This window comes from Epinephelus moara, chromosome 22 (genome assembly GCF_006386435.1).
Source record: "Epinephelus moara isolate mb chromosome 22, YSFRI_EMoa_1.0, whole genome shotgun sequence".
Lineage (NCBI taxonomy): Eukaryota > Metazoa > Chordata > Actinopteri > Perciformes > Serranidae > Epinephelus > Epinephelus moara.
Genome location: NC_065527.1, coordinates 4,677,602 through 4,699,559, shown reverse-complemented (window position 1 = coordinate 4,699,559; position 21,958 = coordinate 4,677,602). Strand labels below are relative to the sequence as shown.

General features: G+C 43.1%; 1 protein-coding gene across 1 annotated transcript; it reads left to right on the top strand.

Annotated features, from left to right (window-relative positions):
- The first annotated feature begins 680 nt into the window (after positions 1 to 680).
- cpsf1 (cleavage and polyadenylation specific factor 1) lies at positions 681 to 21,926 on the top strand. Its single transcript, XM_050034800.1, has 38 exons — positions 681 to 817; positions 2,915 to 3,080; positions 3,176 to 3,203; positions 3,307 to 3,440; positions 3,528 to 3,608; positions 3,726 to 3,877; positions 4,210 to 4,356; positions 4,558 to 4,697; positions 4,869 to 4,979; positions 5,104 to 5,197; positions 5,285 to 5,372; positions 6,430 to 6,573; positions 6,781 to 6,832; positions 6,924 to 6,997; positions 7,078 to 7,152; positions 7,266 to 7,346; positions 9,217 to 9,312; positions 9,433 to 9,612; positions 9,715 to 9,856; positions 9,950 to 10,128; positions 10,306 to 10,448; positions 10,526 to 10,703; positions 11,060 to 11,266; positions 11,345 to 11,434; positions 11,521 to 11,667; positions 13,065 to 13,217; positions 13,817 to 13,933; positions 14,231 to 14,321; positions 15,744 to 15,828; positions 18,196 to 18,337; positions 18,451 to 18,603; positions 18,781 to 18,957; positions 19,869 to 19,935; positions 20,029 to 20,076; positions 20,161 to 20,316; positions 21,228 to 21,357; positions 21,479 to 21,617; positions 21,707 to 21,926. Exons 2-38 carry the CDS (start codon positions 2,937 to 2,939, stop codon positions 21,752 to 21,754), a joined length of 4,413 nt encoding a protein of 1,470 aa, XP_049890757.1. The 5' UTR covers positions 681 to 817; positions 2,915 to 2,936; the 3' UTR covers positions 21,755 to 21,926.
- The last annotated feature ends 32 nt before the right edge of the window (positions 21,927 to 21,958 follow it).

The following is a 21,958-nucleotide window of genomic DNA, read 5'->3' as shown; positions in this document are numbered from 1 at the left end:
TGCTCTGTAGCAAGTTTGGTGTCAATTGAGCAAAAATTGTGGGAGAAGATAGGTTTAAGAAGTTTTACAGTTTTTGAAAAAAAACAGTGATGAACTTAATCATTTTTAATAGGTTTAAATGTACAAAAGTTTCTTCAGTATTGGGGCTACAGTTTGATGAAAGTTGTGAAGTTGTAGCACGTATGGTTGATTTGTTATGAATTTTCAAAATTTTGAAATTTAGACACTTGCTGTAGCGCCACCATCAGGACTATTGGCTTGAGTTTACAGCTGAGGATATCTGGCATGAGACTGGACCTTTGTGCAAAGTTTGGTGAGTTTTCACCCATGGGAAGTATGATTTCCTCGGAAGAAGAAAGAAGAAGAATACTTAGGATTACAATAGTGTCCTGGCAGCTTAGCTGCCCGGACCCTAATAATAAAGACACAATGACCCTGGTTAATCTGCACCCTAAATAAACTTGACATACTGAAACATGCCAGTAATTTATGTGACTATAGCATTCCCAGCACTGTCTCCATGTCATGTAGCCTTTAAGTTTAAAAAATATATTGAGGAGCTGAGTATTTTCTCCCTTTCTTCAAAATCATCAACTTGCAGTATTCAGCGTCTGTTCAGCTTTGACCTGTGGGGGGCAGCAGCGCACATCCGAGCAGCTACTCTGCCGCAAATGAAGAAGCGACAACACAGCTAGCTAGCTTACCTGCCTAACGCATAGCTAGCCTCAGTTGGTAACCCACACAATAATGTCACCCTAAATGTAAAGAGAAGAAGAAACAATAAAGCTGCAGACTGCGATAACAGGTTTCATGATAGGTACGTTTACAAGTTTAATTCAATATTTGCGAAAACATGCCAGAGAACTGTTAGCCAGGTGCTCACGCTATGCCATGCTAGCTAATACGCTAGCTACAAATGGGAGCATTAGCGCGCTGCTAACATAGCTAACGTTAGCGGTTCCATACATTTGTTATGTGGAGGTTACTGTTAGCGGAGACTCACACCGGTCATAACAACATGACTGAATGGTTACGTGAATGTAACACTAAATTAGCGCTAGCTTTCATGGAAGAAGGAAATTATGTAGCTAACCTTATGGCTAATACTTAGCGGGACGTTTGGTGAATTAGAAGCTAGCTAGCGTTTTCTTATTATGGAGGCATCTCTTTGCATCACAAAGCAGTGTTTTAACTGCCTGTATTAAATAGTCACAGGTAAAGGTAGTATAATGTAGTTGTGTATGTACAGTGGGATCCAAAAGGCTGAGACCACACTGAAAATCTGCAATATTTTGATGTCAACCACGAAATAATCAGAAATGTAGAGGACTCAGAAACACAGGAAATTATGACATGTAAAATGAAGAAGAAATATTAAAGATTGTGCACAATTTCCAGGTCAGTAATCACACTTAAGCAAAGTTGTAGCATTGACCAACTTAAATCATTTGTACAGAAGGTCAGATTTCCTTAAGTTCCTTAAGAAGTGTCCTTTCCATTGTGTTCAGATGACACTCAGGTTTGATCTTCTCATCTGAGTCTCATTCAAGTAACTCCACCTGCAGCAGGTCACTCACCTGTTATAAATGTGGCTGTGCCTCGGCCACCAGTGTGTGAATAGGTGAATGTGGCATAGAGTTTTAAAGCACTTTGAGAGGTCAGAAGATTAGAGAGGTGCATATGTGCAAGTCCATTGCATCGGCATGTCATCGGTATCGGCTGATAATGGCTTTAAAATGAACTATCAGAATCAGCCAACATGCTTTTTCTTAATTTGCACAATGAGTTAATATTACAACACATTAAAAAGTATTGTATTTCAAGTCTCCATCTGCTTTTGGGCCATCACAATAAGAGTATGATGTTAATTCCACTACAGAAGAGACTTGGTGATCACTAAAATTAGGTGGGAACAAAGTGGATATATCGATATCTGTATTTGTTATCGGTCAAATGAGTTGTTACATATCGGCATAGCAGATATCAGCAAAAAAAATCCAATATCGTGCATCCCTAATGAAGATCAAGGAGTCCTGACTGTCATGGACTTTTCTCCGTTGACCTCAACTGAACATTTATTGGGGCACTTGAAAACTGAGAAAGCCAAGCACTCTGTGACATCACAGGAAGCTCTTTGAAACATTGTCAAATCCCGCTGGGATAAAATGGGACATGAGGTTTTACACAAACTTGTGAGGTCCATGCCAGTTCGAGTGCATGTTGTTATTAAAGCAAAAAGGGGGACATAACAAATACTGAAATATTCTGAAAATTCATGTACTTTTTTCAAAGATTCAACTTTTCAGCTAGTGAAAAAAATACAACACTCAAAACAAATGCAAAGTAGTATCTCAGACTTTTGGACCCGACTGTATATATGCAGTTTATGAGGGCAGTAGGGCTGCAGCGATTAGTCAACTAATCGATGACTATTCGACTATTAAAATAATCAGTGACTATTTTCGTAGTCGACTAATCAGTTTGAGTCATTTTTCATAGAAAAGTACAATAAAAGTACCCCAAAATACTCTTATTGCAGCTTCTTACGTTCAGATATTGGCAGCTTTACACACTCTCCCATGACGGAGAACTAAAACCCTTTGCCGTGAGTACGAAACAAGACATTAAATGACATCATTTTGGGGTTTGGGAGAGACAGACCGACATTTGTCAACATTTTAACACATATTTCGATAAAACGATTAGTCGACTAATCGAAGAAATAATCACCAGATTAGTCGACAATGAAAATAATCGTTAGTTGCAGCCCTACTGCTAGCCACTTACCACTAGCCTCTCCAGATCTCTTAGGGAGAATGTTTGGAGAGTACAGGTTTAGTTTATTGTATCTTAATTGGACAGTGCTCTCAAAGTGATGTTAGAGGATCCTGACATGAATGTTCTCCCCTGTCAGATGCTGAGGGCACTCTTCCACGATGTATGCTGTGTACAGACAAGCACACACCCCCACGGCGGTGGAGTTTTCTGTGTACTGCAATTTCATATCCAGTAAGGAGAAGAATCTAGTCATTGCTGGAACATCTCAACTGTTTGTCTACAGGATTATCCACGATGTGGAGGTAACTATGTTTCCATTTGGCTTGTGTCATTGTCAAGCTTTGAAATACAAGCATAAATGGTTTTTGTGATATATTGTGTGATGTTGTTATTTCAGAATACGTCAAAGGCTGAAAAGTCCTCAGGTACGTCTAGACATCATATTCAAAGTACATTTTTTACCATAAATGAATGATACAAACCTAAATGAATGCATTTGTGGTCCAACTTCACTCTTTCCTCCCACAGATTCCAAATCTCGTAAGGACAAGCTGGAGCAGGTGGCATCCTTTTCTCTCTTTGGCAATGTGATGTCCATGGCTAGTGTGCAGCTTGTGGGAGCCAACAGAGATGCACTGCTCCTCAGTTTCAAAGATGCCAAGGTCTCATCATCTAAACTATGCAATGCCAAATTTTAGATTGCCTAAAATTGTTTCTAACCTACCATTGTGTGTTGGTTGTCTCACCAGTTGTCTGTGGTGGAGTATGACCCCGGGACTCACGACCTCAAGACCCTGTCTCTTCATTACTTTGAGGAGCCCGAGCTCAGAGTATGTAGAAACAAGAGCTCAGTGTTCAGAAGCATTACTTGTCTAAATTATAATTAATGTTGACATTCACAAGTGAAGGATTAGTTGAACTAATTTGTACTCCTTAAACACTTTCAGGATGGTTTTGTACAGAATGTGCACATTCCCATCGTCCGTGTGGATCCAGAGAATCGCTGTGCTGTGATGCTCGTTTACGGCACCCAGCTCGTGGTGTTGCCATTCAGGAAGGACACTCTAACTGATGAACAGGAGGGTGGCGTTGGAGAAGGGTACGCCTGCAGTCCACTATACATTCTGTTGATTAAAGTCTTATAGAGTCTGGTTGGCTCGTATCCAAAAACACTCAGAGCACCATAAGATTGATTATATGTTGATTCCCTGGTGGGATCTAATCTTGGTTTTGTTGTTACATGTTAACTCTAACTGTTTATACTGTAGTTGCCATACATTTATATCCATGGTTAGAAAAACAAAGACAAAGGATAGGAAACTGCCATTTGATAAAAAGCGCCCTCTTATATCCTGCTGCTGTTAGAATATACACTGACACATATTTACATGTAATTGTCTGAGCAATACTATCACTATATCTCATCTACAGACCTAAGTCCAGCTTCCTGCCCAGCTACATCATAGATGTCCGCGAGCTGGACGAGAAGCTGCTAAACATCATCGACATGAAGTTCCTTCACGGCTACTATGAGCCCACGCTGCTCATCCTGTTCGAGCCCAACCAGACATGGCCCGGGTGAGTCCACCACATTATCAGCAGGGGTTGAGGGGTTGATAATTGATCAGTCTATAGCCACAAATAACTGAATGTGTGGGAAACTCTGGTCCTTGTTTGCTATATATGCACAGAGTATGGCCATGACTTTTTTACGTCTGGTTTCTAAGCGTGCCAGATTTGATTAAATGCTTAATGTCTGTTTTCTTATCATTCTTCCAGGCGTGTGGCTGTGCGTCAGGACACTTGCAGCATCGTTGCTATCTCCCTCAACATAATGCAGAAGGTTCATCCTGTCATCTGGTCTCTCAGTAATCTGCCTTTCGACTGTACGCAGGTCATGCCTGTACCCAAGCCAATTGGTGAGCTCCCTCTTTCGTCACTGCATGTGAACAGTGTGGTCGCTAAGTTCCCATTTCACCATAGATTATTTCTGATGGAGTGTGAGATATGGTTTTACACTGTGTGAGGTGTGATGTGTTGTTAAAGTGTTTGTGGTTGTAGCTTCTTGCTCACATGTCAAATCTTTTTAGGTGGCGTGGTGGTGTTTGCTGTGAATTCATTGTTGTATCTGAACCAGAGTGTTCCACCATATGGAGTTTCTCTCAATTCCCAGACCAATGGGACCACAGCGTTCCCTCTGCGTAAGCGTTACCACTAAAAACACACACACATGTAACTGTATCTGTAAAATCTGGCTTTATTACTTCACATATCATTTGATATTTTGCGACGCTCATCTCTGGATAACTTGTTTTGGTTCCCCAGGTGTACAGGAGGAAGTGAGGATCACATTAGACTGTTCCCAGTCTGATTTCATTGCCTATGACAAGATGGTCATCTCTTTGAAAGGAGGAGAAATGTGAGTCATTGTGATTATCACCACCAAACTGCACATAAAGAACAATGGCAGTTTATGATTTTTCACTGACTGTTTTGGTTTTTGCAGTTACGTGTTGACCCTCATAACTGACGGCATGAGGAGCGTCCGAGCGTTCCACTTTGACAAAGCTGCTGCCAGCGTCCTGACAACCTGTGTAAGTTCTGCTTGTAACTGTGAGCAGCAGCGGTCTGATGAGACAGGTTTTAAGGTTAGATAGATAAACTGTGTATGCCACATAAAAATGGTATACCTCATCTAACAGCTGGGAACCTGAAGATTAATTTGAGATTCAGCTCAGCACTGTGTCAAGTTTTTGTTGGTTGTAAAGTTTCATGAGGCTGTGATTATTCTAGAGTTCACTATAGGTCATTTTATACAGTAATGTCTGTTTTTAAAAAATACCTCACTACAATTAAATGGCTACTATGGGGGTTTATGTCATCACACATGAACAAAATTAGGCTCTTTTAATCCACAAGAGTCTCAGCTTTCCAATCAGACCCAATATATGTAATTCCAAAACTGTTTAGGGATATGCAGAAATACTCAAATACACATTTGTACTACATGCAAAAAACTGCAGGTTTTTTGCCCCAAACTGCATGGGAGAAGCATAAAGTGGGCGTGTCTGTAAAGGGGAGACTTGTTGGTACCCACAGAACCAATTTTTATTCAGATGTCTTAAGGTGGGAGTTCAAAGGACCCCTGTGAAAATAGCTATGCCAGTTTTTCCCTCGCCAAAGTTTAGCCTAAATTTGGAGCGTTATTTAGCCCCCATCCCGACAAGCTAGCATGGCATGATTGGTACCAGTGGATTCCTTAGTTTCCTTCTAGTTTAGTATGATACCAGTATCTCACTCTAGCTTTAAAACTCTGCCTGCTACAGTCTCTGAAGGACAGGAAAATGCTGGAGGAATCAGGGTTTGATTGACAAGGTTTTGAAACTAATACCAGTACTTGCAGATTAAATCTACTGGATGCTACAGAAATTACCATTTTTACACCAAATATATATAAGCAGGGAGATAAAACCTCTGGAAAATATCTTCAGACTTTACCCAAAACCTACAAATAGTTTTTCATATATCTGGTCGACCTTTTAGGGTGTAAAGTAATACTGAATATATACTCAGTTTGGCACACTGTCTATCCTAAATCCTCTAAAAGCTGACAGACTGAAGCCTCACACTCTCCTTGCTCTCCTCCTCCAGATGGTGACCATGGAGCCTGGCTACCTTTTCCTGGGTTCCCGCCTTGGAAACTCTCTGCTCCTGAAGTACACAGAGAAACTTCAGGACACGCCACCAGAGGAGGGCAAAGAAAAGCAGGACAAAGAAAAAGAGAAAGATAAACAGGTGTGTTTGTGATCGTGTAAAATGCACTTTTTAATACAGCCTTTTGTTGTGAAGCACCATCGAAATGCCATCTTTATTTTCACTTGATTCATGATCGTGTAGTTGCAGTGATTTCTTTAGATAAGGTCAGTTTTTCAAAGTAAACGTGTACAACACTCTCTGCCTTCAAAGTAGCCTGTAAACTAAAACACTGCTTATGAATTCCAGGAGGAACCACCAGGCAAAAAGAAGCGAGTAGAATCTTCCACCAACTGGACGGGTATGTCCAAAATCATTTCTGGTATGTGACAGAAGTGTGTGTGTGTGTGATCTGCCTATCTGTGTTTCACTCACCGTCTTTGTTTTGTCAGATGAGGTGGATGAGATAGAGGTGTATGGAAGTGAAGCCCAGTCAGGCACTCAGCTGGCCACATACTCCTTTGAGGTAAACAAAAAAGCTGAATTGCTTGTTATGTAAATGCAGATGTTTATGGAAGGTGACTGATGATCTGTGTTTTCATACAGGTGTGTGATAGCATACTCAACATTGGACCATGTGCTAATGCCTCTATGGGTGAACCTGCCTTCTTATCTGAAGAGGTACACACATTAAAACACTTCCTTGTGTCTCTGTACGTTGTTGTAGGTGTTATCTCACTTTCTTTCACAAGAATTGTATTTTAAAGTTTCTGACTTGTTCATTTTACCCACAGTTCCAGAGCAACCCTGAGCCTGACCTGGAGGTTGTGGTGTGCTCTGGCTACGGCAAGAATGGTGCACTGTCTGTGCTTCAGGTAAACCCTCCCACAGATGTGATGTGCTATTTTAATGCATGTGTTCTTGGTTACCTATATGCATGATAAATGTTACTGCACCATCCTAAAACCTGTGGTCGCGAGGGCCGTCTGCCACAGGTCCAGTGATGGTGCTACAGTGAAGTCTGGGTCTACCAGGGCTGCCTCAGAGAACGGCGGAGTAGCCTGTAAACACCCCAGAAACAAGCTCATAGTTCTTTGTATGCTTTTGTGATTTGTAACACAGCACATTGTGGCACTTATATACAAGTCTGGAAAGCCTGGGAATGTGCAGTGTACTGCCTCTGATTTGTGGCCCACTGTAAAAAGTTTTAAACCGGTTTGATACTGGACACAGGACCAGTATGTTAGATTTTACCACTAAAAGTTACTCTTGACTCAGCAGCTGCTCTCCAGTGGTACATAATGACAACATGTCCTAACAGCAAGTAAGCATCTGTCTGTCTTGTCGCAGTGCGTCACATCAGGGCTCTCTGTCGACACTGAATCCATTAAATACGCACATCTGTTACGTCATGTACCAATCAGCTACGCGCTCAAGATTAGACTGTAGACATAACCACTTAAAGGGTGGGTGATAGCTTACTTTCCATCTTCCTACGTTTGTAATATTACTTTTTAGGATAGAAAACATGTTTTATATTATGATATTCACTGAGTATGACACACAGTATAGCCAACAGCAAGTAGCCAAGCTTGTTATTAGGGACGGTCATTTAACAGAAAGTTTCAGCTAATTGGTGATCTCCCTCCAGCCAGCTGCTTCCTCATTTTTTATTTTTGTAGTAAAAATGAGGAGGTATCATTAAAAAGATTCCTTATTTCAACTAGTGAAGTTCCTGCAGAATCTCCCTAACGTTTAAAGGGAAGTAGACGAGTCTGAAAGTAAGAAAATAGTCAGAAAACATTTAATCTACAAAGTTAAACATTGTCCAGAAACTATTGCCTATATTATAAGAGCCATTTGAAACATTTTTCAGTAAGCAAAACGCATGTAAAATGCTGCTGAAATGAGTGACACTTTGCACCGTGCATTATGAGCATTGCACATTATCCTACAAATAATGACAACAACTCACTCAGTTAAAGTTCAATCAAATTTACTGAAAGCAACATTCAAAGAAATCTTAAGGAAATGTGCCTTAGGGTAGATGAATAGTAATTCTGGTGCTGACAGACAAGGGTAGCAATGTTTAATCGACTAGTCAGCTAATCGCGCACATCCCTAATCTTAACTTCATCAGTCAGCCTTTCCCCGTCTACTGAGGAGTTTTAAAGCAAGCAACAGGAATAAAAAGAAACATAAAGCTGAAAAAAGTTCAGCTCTAAACGGCACATCGTGTCGCTCGCTGCCAGTTAGGACACTTCTTTCATCAGCTTCAAATCTAAAACGTTGCTCTACGGGTGTAGTTTTACTCTCATGTCTCATCTTGTCACCCCAAAAAAAGCATGACCCTTCTAATAAACCAACATAACAAACACCGCTCTACCTCCTCCCACCTCTACTGAAATTTGACGTACTTCATGTTGCTGGTGCTCAGCTCAGCAGTAAATTGCACACGGCCTGTCAGACACTCTGTTAGTCCATTTATAAACAAACATGTTAATCACGTTGTCGTGTTGCTTATTACTAATGCAATACACGGATTTAGTGCCAGGGCGCCGTCGGCACAGGTTGCTGATGTAGGCTACTTTTTAATTTGCCTGAGCGTGTCATAATGATAAATGCCAGTTCAGCCAGTTTGCATAAAATCAAAACGGTTTAAGCTCGTGCACCAGATTGGACGGACAAAAGTCTGCCTTTGACTTTCACACGTTTGTTTTAATTTGTTTCCTTTCTGTTCTCCAGAGAAGCATCCGACCCCAGGTAGTCACTACGTTTGAGCTGCCAGGTTGCCACGACATGTGGACAGTCATCTCAAGTGAAGTCAAGGAAGACAAAAAAGTACTGTGTGTTGTTCTGCTTAACACCTTCAGGTCCTCACTCTAATGAATGTTCACTCCTTTGTGGTGGCATCATGTTTGTTTTTACAGTAAGATTTTCTCGCTCTGTTTTTTTTTGCAGGCTGCTAAAAGCGATGATTCAGAGGACGGGGCCGAGACGGAGACCGCTGAGGATGGTGAAGAGGGAGACCAAGACAAGGACGACAAGGAGAAAGAAGAGGAAGAGAAGACGGAGACTCCCCTGGAGGATGATACGAAGAAGCACGGCTTTCTTATTCTGAGCAGAGAAGATTCAACCATGGTAAAGACACACTTTAATACAGGAAGGAAAAACTAGCTGTTTGGGTGTTATTAATGTAACTTCGTTGTGTTTTTGTATTAAAAAACGTGTGTTTTTGTGCAGATCCTTCAGACAGGTCAGGAGATCATGGAGCTGGACACCAGTGGTTTTGCGACACAGGGACCCACTGTGTTCGCTGGAAACATCGGCGACAATAAGTACATCATCCAGGTCTCCCCCATGGGCATTCGTCTGCTGGAAGGAGGTAAATTCGAGTTTGATAATAAAGCTAATTGAAGGGATTAAACAAAATGCCAAGTTGTTTTACTCACATGTTCTCTTCTAATTCTGCTTCCAGTGACTCAGCTCCACTTCATTCCTGTGGACCTGGGCTCTCCCATAGTGCATTGCTCTGTGGCGGACCCTTACGTGGTCATCATGACTGCAGAGGGAGTGGTCACCATGTTTGCACTGAAGACCGACACATACATGGGGAAGACACACCGGCTGGCTCTGCAGAAGCCACAGATCCCCACTGTGAGTGTATCATCCTCGACAGTCTTTTAGAGTTTTATTTGACACATACGCCCCCTGCTGGCCATAATGAAGCTCTTGGACTATCTAGTGCTGCAGTTTCAGCAGTGTGACCCTGCTTAATTCTCTACTTAAATAGCTTGCAAGAGTAATTGTTAATTGTTGCCTCTCACTCAACAGCAATCACGTGTGATCACACTGTGTGCGTACCGAGACGTAAGTGGAATGTTCACCACGGAAAACAAGGTGAGCTGCTCCGTCAAAGAGGACGCAGGAATCGTCAGGAGTCAGTCTGAAACAGAGACCACCATCATGGACCTCAGGTAAGAGCATCACCTCCATCGTCGCTACGTTGCCTATTTATTACAAATTGATTGATTGATGTTAAATGTGTGTGCAGTAACACAGTGGACGATGAGGAGGAAATGCTGTACGGAGACTCAAACGCCAGCACATCGCACGGAAAGGAGGAAATGAGCCGCAGCTCTGGGGCACAGGGGCTTTCTGGGGAGGGGAGCTCGAGCAAAGCAGAGCCCAGTCACTGGTGCATCATCATCAGGGAGAATGGTGTAATGGAGGTATGGGTCGTATGTTTCATCATAAGAATATATGTGTCATGCTCCATCAAAATCAGTCAGATGTCGCAACTGTTAATTTTTAGATAAACGTGGGTTCATGTCAACGTCTTGGTTTTTGGTTAATTTGGGGTTTTGTTTGATTTAAAATCAACAAAGTCTCAGCTTTCAGAGTATGAAACTCTTCGCCAAACTTAAACAACACAAACATATTTGAAGCTCAAACAGGGCAGGTGTGAAAGCACCCTAAAACTCCAAATAAAAGTGATAAAACAAGTCACATATACACTGTATTTATTAATCAGTTAATGCTGTTTCTTTACTTCCTTTTTGCCACACCTTCATTTTTATTTGAACAGATTTACCAGCTCCCAGACTGGCGATTGGTGTTCCTGGTGAAGAACTTCCCAGTCGGTCAGAGAGTGCTGGTGGACAGTTCGTCTGGCCAGTCAGCAACACAAGGGGATGGTAAAAAAGAAGAAGTGACACGTCAAGGAGACATCCCACTCGTCAAAGAGGTGGCATTGGTTCCACTCGGCTACAATCACAGCAGGCCATATTTACTGGTGAGAGTTCCTCTTGATTAAAGTGCTTCATGAAAATAAAATCAGAACTCAATTTAATGAAAAAGTGTTGTTTTCTAGGTCCACGTGGAACAGGAGCTTCTGATCTACGAAGCGTTCCCTTATGATCAACAGCAGCCACAGAACAACCTGAAAGTGCGCTTCAAAAAAGTAAGAGCTCTGCCCGATAACGATGGACTACATCAAGTCAGATGTGAACTGAGTGAATCTCTAATGTGCTGCTTAACTCTGCACAGGTGCCCCACAACATTAACTTCAGAGAGAAGAAGTCAAAGCTTAAGAAAGATAAGAAGGCAGAGAGCGGCGCCGCCGAGGAGAGTTTAGCTGTGAAAAGTCGGATTGCCAGATTCAGATACTTTGAGGACATCTCTGGATACTCAGGGGTGAGGAAGACATTTTTAAAGATGTTTTGTTCTGTTTTTGTCCCCTAAAATGTCTGACCTTGACTATACTGACTTGTATCGGTACAAAGTTAGTCACTAGAGCGGTGTTGTCACATTCTCCTGCTGAAGGGAGGTGATGTCTGCGCACTTCAATTGTACATCAGTCAAGAAAGGTTGGGTTCGTCACTAATACGAAAGCGAATCACTGTCTAATACGGAAACATGTGGACAGGGGAACAAACTTCGACTTCAACTTATTACATGAAATAGAAAAATCTCAGCCAGGTGGAATGTATCTTTCTGCAAACCTTGATTAGACCTCTGGTATATAAATTCATAATAACAATGTCAACATGCCAGTTATAAGCTAACAAGCTAGCAAACAATATCATCTGCTAGTCGCTGATTTTGACAGAAGAGTCTGATTGCGGCGACGGCAAAAACGCCCACGCAAATCATTGTTTTACGTGGAACAGGAACCACCCAACCCCTGTTTTTTTGTCTAATTTACTGACAGTCATATTGCTCTGTTTGTGAAATCAGTGGCATTTTTATTTATCTCACTTTATGTCAGATTCTTCAATTATTTTACCATCATTTGTGACGTAAATGAAACAAGTGGAGCAAGCTAACATGGGCTTAGTGTTCCATTAACATCAGTAAATTGAATCACCATGATATTGGTTGCTAGCAAGCTCCCAGCTAGCAGTTCAACATCCATTGATGCTAATATTGTAATGCTGGTAGCAAAATAAGAAGTGCTAGCTTGCTAGCTAGCTTGCAGGCTGTATCCCCGAAAATGGTGATTAATTTCATTACTGCTGTCTGTTGTCATTTTTTGTGTGTCTTTACAATGAAGTAATAACTAACAATAATGAACCAGAACCAGCTGTGCATTGATAATAAGGAATGGACGCCTCTAAAAACCATTCTTGTGCCACATAAGCCAGTCATACTCGTACACAGTGGGCGTTTCTGTCCTACATGAGCCAGTGATCTATGTGGGCAGGAATGTCCCGCTGCAGCTGCAATCAGCAGACTCCTTATCTGAGTCTTGGTCAGACTGATGCTCAAATGTATGGCTGAATCTCTTTGATGTTCACTCTAATGTTAGCCATCTTGATGTGCACTGCTCTTTGACTAGTGAACTTAGCGCTAGTAGCCAGACCTAACTCCAGTGGAGGCAGGCAGGGCGCAACGCCAGATCCAAAATTTCTCAAAATCAGGGAGAAAAGATGGATGTGCTTCCACCTATTAGAGCTCAAACAAAATAATAATCATAGCGGAGTATTTTTCATACTTTAAAATGTGTCTGGAGAACTGGAGAAACTTTATCTCGCAGCACCAGCATTGTTTTGATTAACCAAACGACTCCCCGCATTTCCTCGTCGTCACAGGTGTTTATCTGTGGTCCGTCTCCTCACTGGATGCTGGTCACCTCTCGTGGAGCCATGAGGCTTCACCCCATGACCATCGACGGCTCCATCGAGTCTTTCTCACCCTTCCACAACATCAACTGCCCCAAAGGTTTCCTCTACTTCAACAAACAGGTACGCACAGGACACACTCACACTTTGGTAGTGATAGTGGAGGTATTTGTCCTCTTCTCCATCAACTCCACCTACAGAAACACTACTTATATTAAATGCTAAGAATTTGGATGAGATTCCACACAAGTACGAATGATACTAATTACTGACAAAATTAAAATCCAACTGGTAAGGTGAGATAAAATAGAGCTGCAAAGTAGGAGGAAATATTTGTTTTTCCCTTTCCTTCCAACACAAAAAAAATCCAAGACAAAAATGAACAAAGAGACATGATAGAGTAGAGCAAAACAAAGCCAGCTCACAGAAAAGGTGCACATATGATATGCATGTTAATCTGTTCGATGACTGAAATGTCCACAACTGGGAGAGAAACAGAGTCCATGCCACCATGACCAACTGAGGTTGAGGAACGCCCAAGATGAAGGCTAGTAAACCGAACTCCTGGTGGCTCAAAGCACAATATTCAAAATGGTCTTTTAATGATAACCTCAATGTTCCTCAAATACCAAAGTCTGTGTTTTTTCACTCTTTCTTTTATCTGTAGTTTCAAGTCCCTTGAACAGTTTTCAGTGTGTGTGTCTCTATGTGTTTCCCCACAGGGCGAGCTGAGGATTAGCGTCCTGCCCACCTATCTGTCCTACGATGCCCCTTGGCCAGTCAGAAAAATCCCACTGCGGTGCACCGTCCACTACGTCTCCTACCATGTCGAATCCAAGGCAAGGCTCCTCACACTCAGCCCACACATCACCAGAGGCACCGGGGCGGCGACGTGAGACAAATCCATGCTGAAACACATTCCCCCAGACTCAAACACCTCACCTCCACTTGCATAACGCCATGTAAAATAAAAGCGTATCGATCGAGCCGCTTTGAAAAGTTTGAGATGAAAGCCCTCTGGCCTTAAAGTTTTCTTACTGCGAGAGAGAGAAAAAAATCAATGAGGGTGACTTTGAAGGGATTAGTCTTTGATGTGAACTTTCTCTGTGATTTTGGTCTTTTTTTCCCCCTCTTAGGTGTACGCTGTGTGCACCAGTGTGAAAGAGCCCTGCACACGCATCCCCAGGATGACTGGAGAGGAGAAAGAGTACGAAATCATAGATCGAGGTCAGACATGAACACACACACACACACGCGCCTCTCGTTCAACTCTTAATAAATGTTTTTAGCTTCTATTTGAACCAGTTTTCATTTCGTTTAGCTGAGTCTTTAAACTTTGAATTCAACCACTGTTGAGACCAGTGGTTTTCAAACTTTTTGTGCCCAAGACACACCGAAGGGCAAGCTAAAATCTCAAGGCACACCTGTATTTATATCTGTGCACAATAGCTTCTATAACGTATGTGATCTCTCTTATTACGACATAAGACAATAAAAATAAGAAGAATAAAATAAGACCAGCAGCTTTCGTGATATTTCTCTTTTCTTTCAGTGGTAGGTCGTCTTCACAGGTGCTTTGTTGTAATTTGCTCTGTACAATAAAACGATCCATTGTCCCACTCTCGGCTTTCTTCTTTTAAATGTCGTCATCCCTCACACTGGCTGCCAATCAGGGCTGTTGATGTGTCACACACTTATAATTCCCACACGAGAACGTCGACAATAGGTTCCCCTTGAAGATTTTTTAAATTAGATTAAACTACATGTGAGGATGGGGACCTTAGGGATACACTGGTTTGGGTTGGACAGCTATGGAGCGAATGATTCCAGACAGAGAATCGGGTTTGAGAGGATACTTTAATCTCCAAATGTAGAAAGTTTAAAGTGTGGTCCTGAAAATTCATAAAGGAAAAATATCTTTCAACTCAATTCTTACAAAATATACATTCACAGTTTTTAAATCATTACATCCACACTTACTCCCTTAAACAAGTCTAAAAAACACCTCTCCATTCATGATGAGATTACACGTGGTAGACGTTATTAAGAGAGCTAATTAACATAACCTAAACGAGGATCATCTAAGTTAGCACAGGTCGTGACTCAAGCACACACACATCTTGAAGGGACAAAGAAAAAGGCGCTAATTGTCCATGCTAAACTTAATTGTGGTGCTTTCACTGCTGAACTGCTGCCGCTTGAAGCTCGAGCTGGCGAAGCGCATGTCAGTGTGCTGATTGGCGAGCGCGTCCTTAGCCGAGAGCGCGCTAAGGGCTTTCCTACACTATATGTTTTAGCTAGAGTTTGCCCCTTTATGAGGAAATGTGTGCACACAACAAACTGATACAGTTGATTAAAATTTTATTCAGAATTTTTTGTATAGGCCCAGTTTAATATTGCAGTAATAATGTGTCACAAAATCCCACAGCACACCTGGATTGGTATCATGGCACACCGTTTGAGAGCCACTGGTTTAGACTTCTGTGATCGCTCATTAACTTCTTCTCACACACACTCAGAGTGCAGTCAGCCTCTCTGAGCTTGTAGTTTACTAATGTTGTGTCATTTACTAAAGATCATCACACCACTTAGTAATCCTGACTGACTGTTTATTTTCCTCCTTAACACAAATCTGTGGATTCATTACAGATGAGCGTTACATTAATCCTCAGCAAGAGAAGTTCTCCATCCAGCTCATCTCTCCAGTCAGCTGGGAGGCCATTCCCAACACACGGTAAAAGCTCTTCTCTTTATACACCACTTTAAGAAACAAGAGAGCAGTTTGCAGAATCAATAAGGAAGCCTTGTTTTAATAGACACAGGGCACCTATGAATGAAGAGGTCCACACAAGCTTGGGGCAGTTTTGTTTTCTCTTTTATTCTCCACCAGGTCGTCTCAGCGGAGGCTTTGTGTTGCTGTTAGGGGTTTAATTGAAAGTCTGGGGTCATTTATCTGCGCCGTAGACAATTAATTTAGTCTCACATGGGTGCTTTCGCTTTTTACTGAGGGTCAGTTGGAAATGTCGGGTCATTTATCCAAGTCCCTGGCCTTTTAGCTGCTCTGCATCCTTGTTACCAGGGCTTGTAATGTCACGTGCATATGCACAGTTGTGTGTGTAGAGTTTGCGCTGTGTGCGTAATTCTCAGTTCTACATGCACAAGTGGTCCGATTAAAGTAAAATCAGAGATTTGTCTCAAACACGTTGAGGAGAGGTTTTGTGGAGCGGGCAGCACTGGCTGTCGAAAGTGCATTTACTGTGACGGAACATCACGGAGAAACTGACACCATGTTTTTCAAAATGTATCAAAACTAGAGAAGTTTGAAAAGGTGCGAGACATTTATATGTATCAACTCAAAGGAACCAATACTGTGAAAATAATTGGTCTGTTCATCACTACCCCACAGGCTCTAGTTCACCTAACATTGGATAGACCCAGGGTGAGGCCGGGTGAGATGGAGGCAGCTGCCTGGAGGGAAGAGACTTCACCCCTTAAAGGGATAGTGCACCCACAAATGAAAATTCAGCCATTATCTACTCACCCATATGCCGAGGGAGGCTCAGGTGAAGTTTTAGAGTCCTCACATCACTTGCAGAGATCCAAGGGGAGAGGAGGTAGCAACACAACTGCACACCTAATGACTGATGGCGACCCAGATTCAAACGTCCAAAAACACATAATTGAATCCACAAAATATCTCCATACTGCTCGTCCGTAGTGATCCAAGTGTCCTGAAGCCCCGACATAAAAAGCTGTTTGGAAAAACGTCATATGAACTCTGTTTTTAGCCTCATTGTAGCCTGTAGCTCTGACTGCCTCTCTGTGTACACTGTGCTGATGTGTGCGCGCTTGTGCGAGACCGTGAGACATGGGCACTGCCTTCATGTGTGTTCACGTGCTTTCGCTAATATCGTGCACAGGACACACACGTGAGCTCAGTCCACAGAGAGGCAGTTAGAGCTACAGGCTACAATGAGTTCAAATGACGTTTTTCCAAACAACTTTTTATGTCGGGGCTTCAGGACACTTGGATCACTACGGACGAGCAGTATGGAGATATTTTGTGGTTTCAGTTATGTGTTTTTGGACGTTTGAATCTGGGGCGCCGTCAGCCTCCATTAGGTGGAGTTGTGTTACTAACCCCTCTCCCCTTGGATCTCCGCAAATGATGTGAGGACTCTAAAACTTCACCTGAGCCTCCCTCGGCATATGGGTGAGTAGATAATGGCTGAATTTTCATTTTTGGGTGCACTATCCCTTTAATGCTGTGTTCACACTATGAGCGACAACACAATGGCGTGACCAGCTACATTCTCACTAAGTCGCAGTTGAAGTGCTGCTCAAGTGCTCGTTAATATAGTTGCGTCATCCAGGACTTGTGTGTGTCTGCTACTTCGCACAAAGCACCTCGAATGAACATCATCTAAAGTTTGTATTTGATCCAAAAACTATCTCTGCTTTTGATCAATGTCTGAGCCCCATTTTAACATCACATCTCGACGCCCCTTTGCATCACAGTGTGCACCCCAATGCACATAAAGCTAGCATAGCATCAGCTAAGTAAGCTACAAACAGCCACATATGATTGGTGCATCATTGGAGCACTGAAAAAAGTAGAAGCCAGCTCAGCTTTATTTGTGGCGCATCACACCCATCTGCAGGACAAGTGTTGGGCCTCAGTTTGTAGCTTCATGTCACCGGCTTCCTCTGAAAATGACTCGTAGCCTGAGGCTGTCGCTTGTAGTGTGAACACAGCATCAGGCTCCCAGATAACGTTATCTTCTGCCTTCTGTTGAGTGGGGAATTTACAGCTCACAGCAACTTAATTATACACAGTCTCTGGCTTTTGTTTGATATCTAGTGCCAGCGAAAACCTCTCTCCATCTCTTAAGCACCTGTCCATCAGCTACTTTGAAACACTAGTGAGATGGCACAGTAACACTGTTGATATGTGATCATAGCTTAGTGTATATAGTGTGTTTTACAATGGTTTCCAACGCAGCTCAGCCAGTCATCATTAGGCAGGAACACTGAAGTACTAAAAGTTGAAAAGGTGCATGAATGTGCACTGACGTCACTCCAACCCATTTGTCTCCACAAGGATCGACCTGGAGGAGTGGGAACACGTGACCTGCATGAAGACGGTGGCTCTGAGGAGTCAGGAGACCGTGTCCGGACTGAAGGGCTATGTGGCAGCAGGGACCTGCCTGATGCAGGGGGAGGAGGTCACCTGCAGGGGCCGGGTGAGCAGCACACACACAGTTCCAGCACACTGACACAGAGAGGCCTTCACACTTCCCCACATGATGATGAAAGGAAGCGACTGATGGCTTCTCGTTTTGATTCCTTTGTTCAGATTCTGATCCTGGATGTGATTGAAGTTGTGCCAGAGCCGGGCCAGCCCCTCACCAAGAACAAGTTCAAAGTGCTGTATGAGAAGGAGCAGAAGGGACCGGTGACGGCTCTGTGTCACTGCCACGGGTACCTGGTGTCGGCCATCGGACAGAAGGTCTCACATCACAACCCTGATTCAAGATACTACTGTTACCTAGTTACTGAGCCGTGCTAGATCTGCCCTTCACTCATAAAAACGGTTATCTTGTCCAAAAAACTAATGACAGACTAACTTAGAATTGCTTGTAAATAAGCTAAAATTGAGTTTTCATGTTCCTCCGTGTTCCCGCAGATCTTCCTGTGGGTCCTGAAGGACAACGACCTGACGGGCATGGCCTTCATCGACACTCAGCTCTACATCCACCAGATGTTCAGCATCAAGAATTTCATCTTGGCTGCAGATCTGATGAAGAGTATCTCACTGCTGCGCTACCAGGAGGAGAGCAAGACGCTGTCGCTCGTCAGCAGGGTGAGGAAGTGACACCACCGAGGCATTTCAAGCCCCTTTTACACTGCCAGATTTTCCACGAATGTTGGGCCGTTTTGCCGGCAAGCTGCTAGCGTTTAGACACACAAAGCCGGATTGGCGAGTTGATCCGAGGTGCCCAATTTTCCGCCTCGTAGAGTAGACATATTAACCCAAGGCGGCCTTCCGCAACGGGAGGGGCTGTTGATGACGCCGCACGTGCGAGCCACTCCTTGTCCTCGCAAACAAAGAGGCCATTAACCGTCAGATGACGGGGACGGTGAAGGATGGGCCGACTTACGAGAGAATCGCCGAAGGACTGACCAGCCGCGGCTTCCCTCCCACGTCACTGTTTACGTCACACGCTGAGCTACACGTTTTGTTACTTGTTCACGATGATATCGGTGTGATTTTTAATATCATATGAAAAATGAATATCTCGATACTCTCGATATTTCGACTCCGCGGTGGTTCCAAAAAGAGGAGCAGCTTCAGTAGTGTGGAATAAACTGTGGCAGTAGAGGCAGTAATTCTAGTTTACTGTATCATAATTATAAAAGATGGTTTGTTGATGAACATATTTCCAGTGTCAGTAATCGAGGTAGCAAGCAGTGTTCAATAATTGCATGCATTTAACTGTTCCCTCTCAGAGTGAGGGCCAGAGGAGGTTACAGACAATCAGGCCTAAGTGTTGTATTTGAGTGGAGAGGAAGATTAAGTGGAACCTGTGGGCTGCAGCACACACAGTGGAGTGTTTATTGATTAAGATGTACGAGTGAGTATTGATGGTGTGTCTTCTGTGGGGCTTCGGTTGAGTTAATCTTGCGGAGAGCAGCTCTGGCAGCTGGAGATAATTGAGGGAGTGTAGCTGTCTTTGTCGGGATTTAACACTTCTCTTATTGTGTTGGCAACAGGATGCAAAACCCCTGGAGGTTTACAGCATCGAATTCATGGTGGATAACAACCAGCTGGGATTCTTGGGTAATGTTTTAATGCCATTAGGGAGCTAATTCACTTCAGTTAATAAAAAATATCCGTCTGTTCTTCTTCATTGACTTTTCTTTTTCCTTTCAGTGTCGGATCGAGACAAGAACCTCTATGTATATATGTATTTACCTGAAGGTATGTATCAAAGACACACGCACATATAAAGTGTCTCAGCATCAGTGCACGTCCGGTCATGTGATGTGTGGTGTGTGTTTGCAGCTAAAGAGAGCTTTGGAGGAATGCGGCTGCTGAGGCGAGCCGACTTCAACGCCGGAGCGAACATTAACACGTTCTGGCGGATGCCGTGCAGAGGAGCGCTGGACACTGGCAGCAAAAAGGCTCTGACCTGGGACAACAAGCACATCACGTGGTTTGGTAAGTGGCCAAGACTGCTGTCAGAGTAGCTGTAGCTAACACCTTTACGAGAAGAGTAGAGACGTGTCTACAGGTGATGGGAAAATGGAAAGTGACTCCTGGAATGATGATTGAGATAATCTATCTGTGGTCTGTGTTTAGTGGACTTGAATAAAGTTATATTCCATAAGAAGCATTACAGCAGGTAGCCTGGCACTTAAACAGCCTGCGAGATGTTATATTGTCTCAGGAAAATAAACGACTAGAGTCAGAGGAAGACACAAACAAACTGCAGACACTGATATAATCCCTGGCTGTAGGTAGAGGAGCGAGAAGCCACAGATGTAGAGGAGAGGATGGTCGTGTTCCTGAGGAGCTGCATTTATGTTTGACAGAGTTAAGCTGGTTTGTGAGGTGACAGAAGTGTTGGCCTCTCTCTCTCTCTCTCTCTCTCTCTCTCTCTCTCTCTTCTAAAATCAGCACAGGAGGGTGTTTGTAAACGAGCTAGGTCAATGATGCATTCAAGTGCACCGCAGAGTCATTCTTCCGAGTTCAGTGTGTTAATAAGGTTTAAGTTGTAATGTGGAAACAATAACACAAAGATATGTTGTATTTTATCGCCATTAAGTATGATGGGGGACTCATTTTTCAGATTTTTCTGACATCACATGAATGCGGCACAAGTCTGCTGAGGTCACTGAGTCGTCTGTAGTGCCCTCAAAGATGCTTATGTGGCCTTCGTGGGATGCTGAAATGCGTTAAAATGAATATTGCTTTCATTGATGTAAACTTATACATGACTGGTAGTGCACTGAAGAGGTTTTTGGGGCAGGCGCCAAAACTGTAAAAAGAATCGGATTGCCCGTCACTGTTTCAGAGCTTCAAATATTCAGTGGACTAAACCTTGTTTTTTAACATCTGTGTTCCCACAGCAACCCTCGACGGAGGAGTCGGCATGCTGCTCCCCATGCAGGAGAAGACTTACCGTCGTCTGCTCATGTTGCAAAATGCTCTGAACACCATGCTGCCTCATCACGCTGGTCTGAACCCAAAGGCCTTCAGGTCTGCAGCTGCCTGTAGTGCTACCTGAGATCATATTTACTTGTGTTTTGATTCACACACAAGAGATACAAATGAAACAGTTGATGTTTGATCAAACCATTTATGTGTATCCTGCGTCCAGAATGCTGCACACCAACAGACGCAGCCTGCAGAACGCTGTGCGAAACATCCTGGACGGAGAGCTCCTCAACAAGTACTTGTACCTCAGCACAATGGAGCGCAGCGAGCTCGCCAAGAAGATCGGTACCACTCAGGACATAGTAAGTGCACTAACAGACGAGAGGATGCACTCAAGTCAGCTTTCTTTTTCTAACTCCCCCCTCTCATTGTGTCCTCCTTTCATCACCAGATCCTGGATGACCTTCTGGAGATCGACAGAGTCACGGCTCATTTCTGAGCGCCACATTCCCACGTCTCGTCCACTCAACGCTGTTTTATACTGAACGGAGAATATGTTTTGTTACGGCCCTCTTTGTGCAGAAGTGATTTGTTTTTCTTACCTGTTAGACGAGAGAAAGAGCAGTCGTGTTTCTTAGGATATTTGTATTAAAAAAAGATAATTTACACAAGCTGTGTGTGTGTGTGTTTATTGAGCTCTGCG

Bases quoted from the DNA above. Each gene is read 5' to 3' on its own strand.
- cpsf1 (XM_050034800.1), top strand. From the start codon at position 2,937: ATGTATGCTGTGTACAGACAAGCACACACCCCCACGGCGGTGGAGTTT. The intron at 13,218-13,816 runs GTACGCACAGGA...GTTTCCCCACAG, and splicing joins TCCTCTACTTCAACAAACAG to GGCGAGCTGAGGATTAGCGT. The intron at 13,934-14,230 runs GCAAGGCTCCTC...TCCCCCTCTTAG, and splicing joins CCTACCATGTCGAATCCAAG to GTGTACGCTGTGTGCACCAG.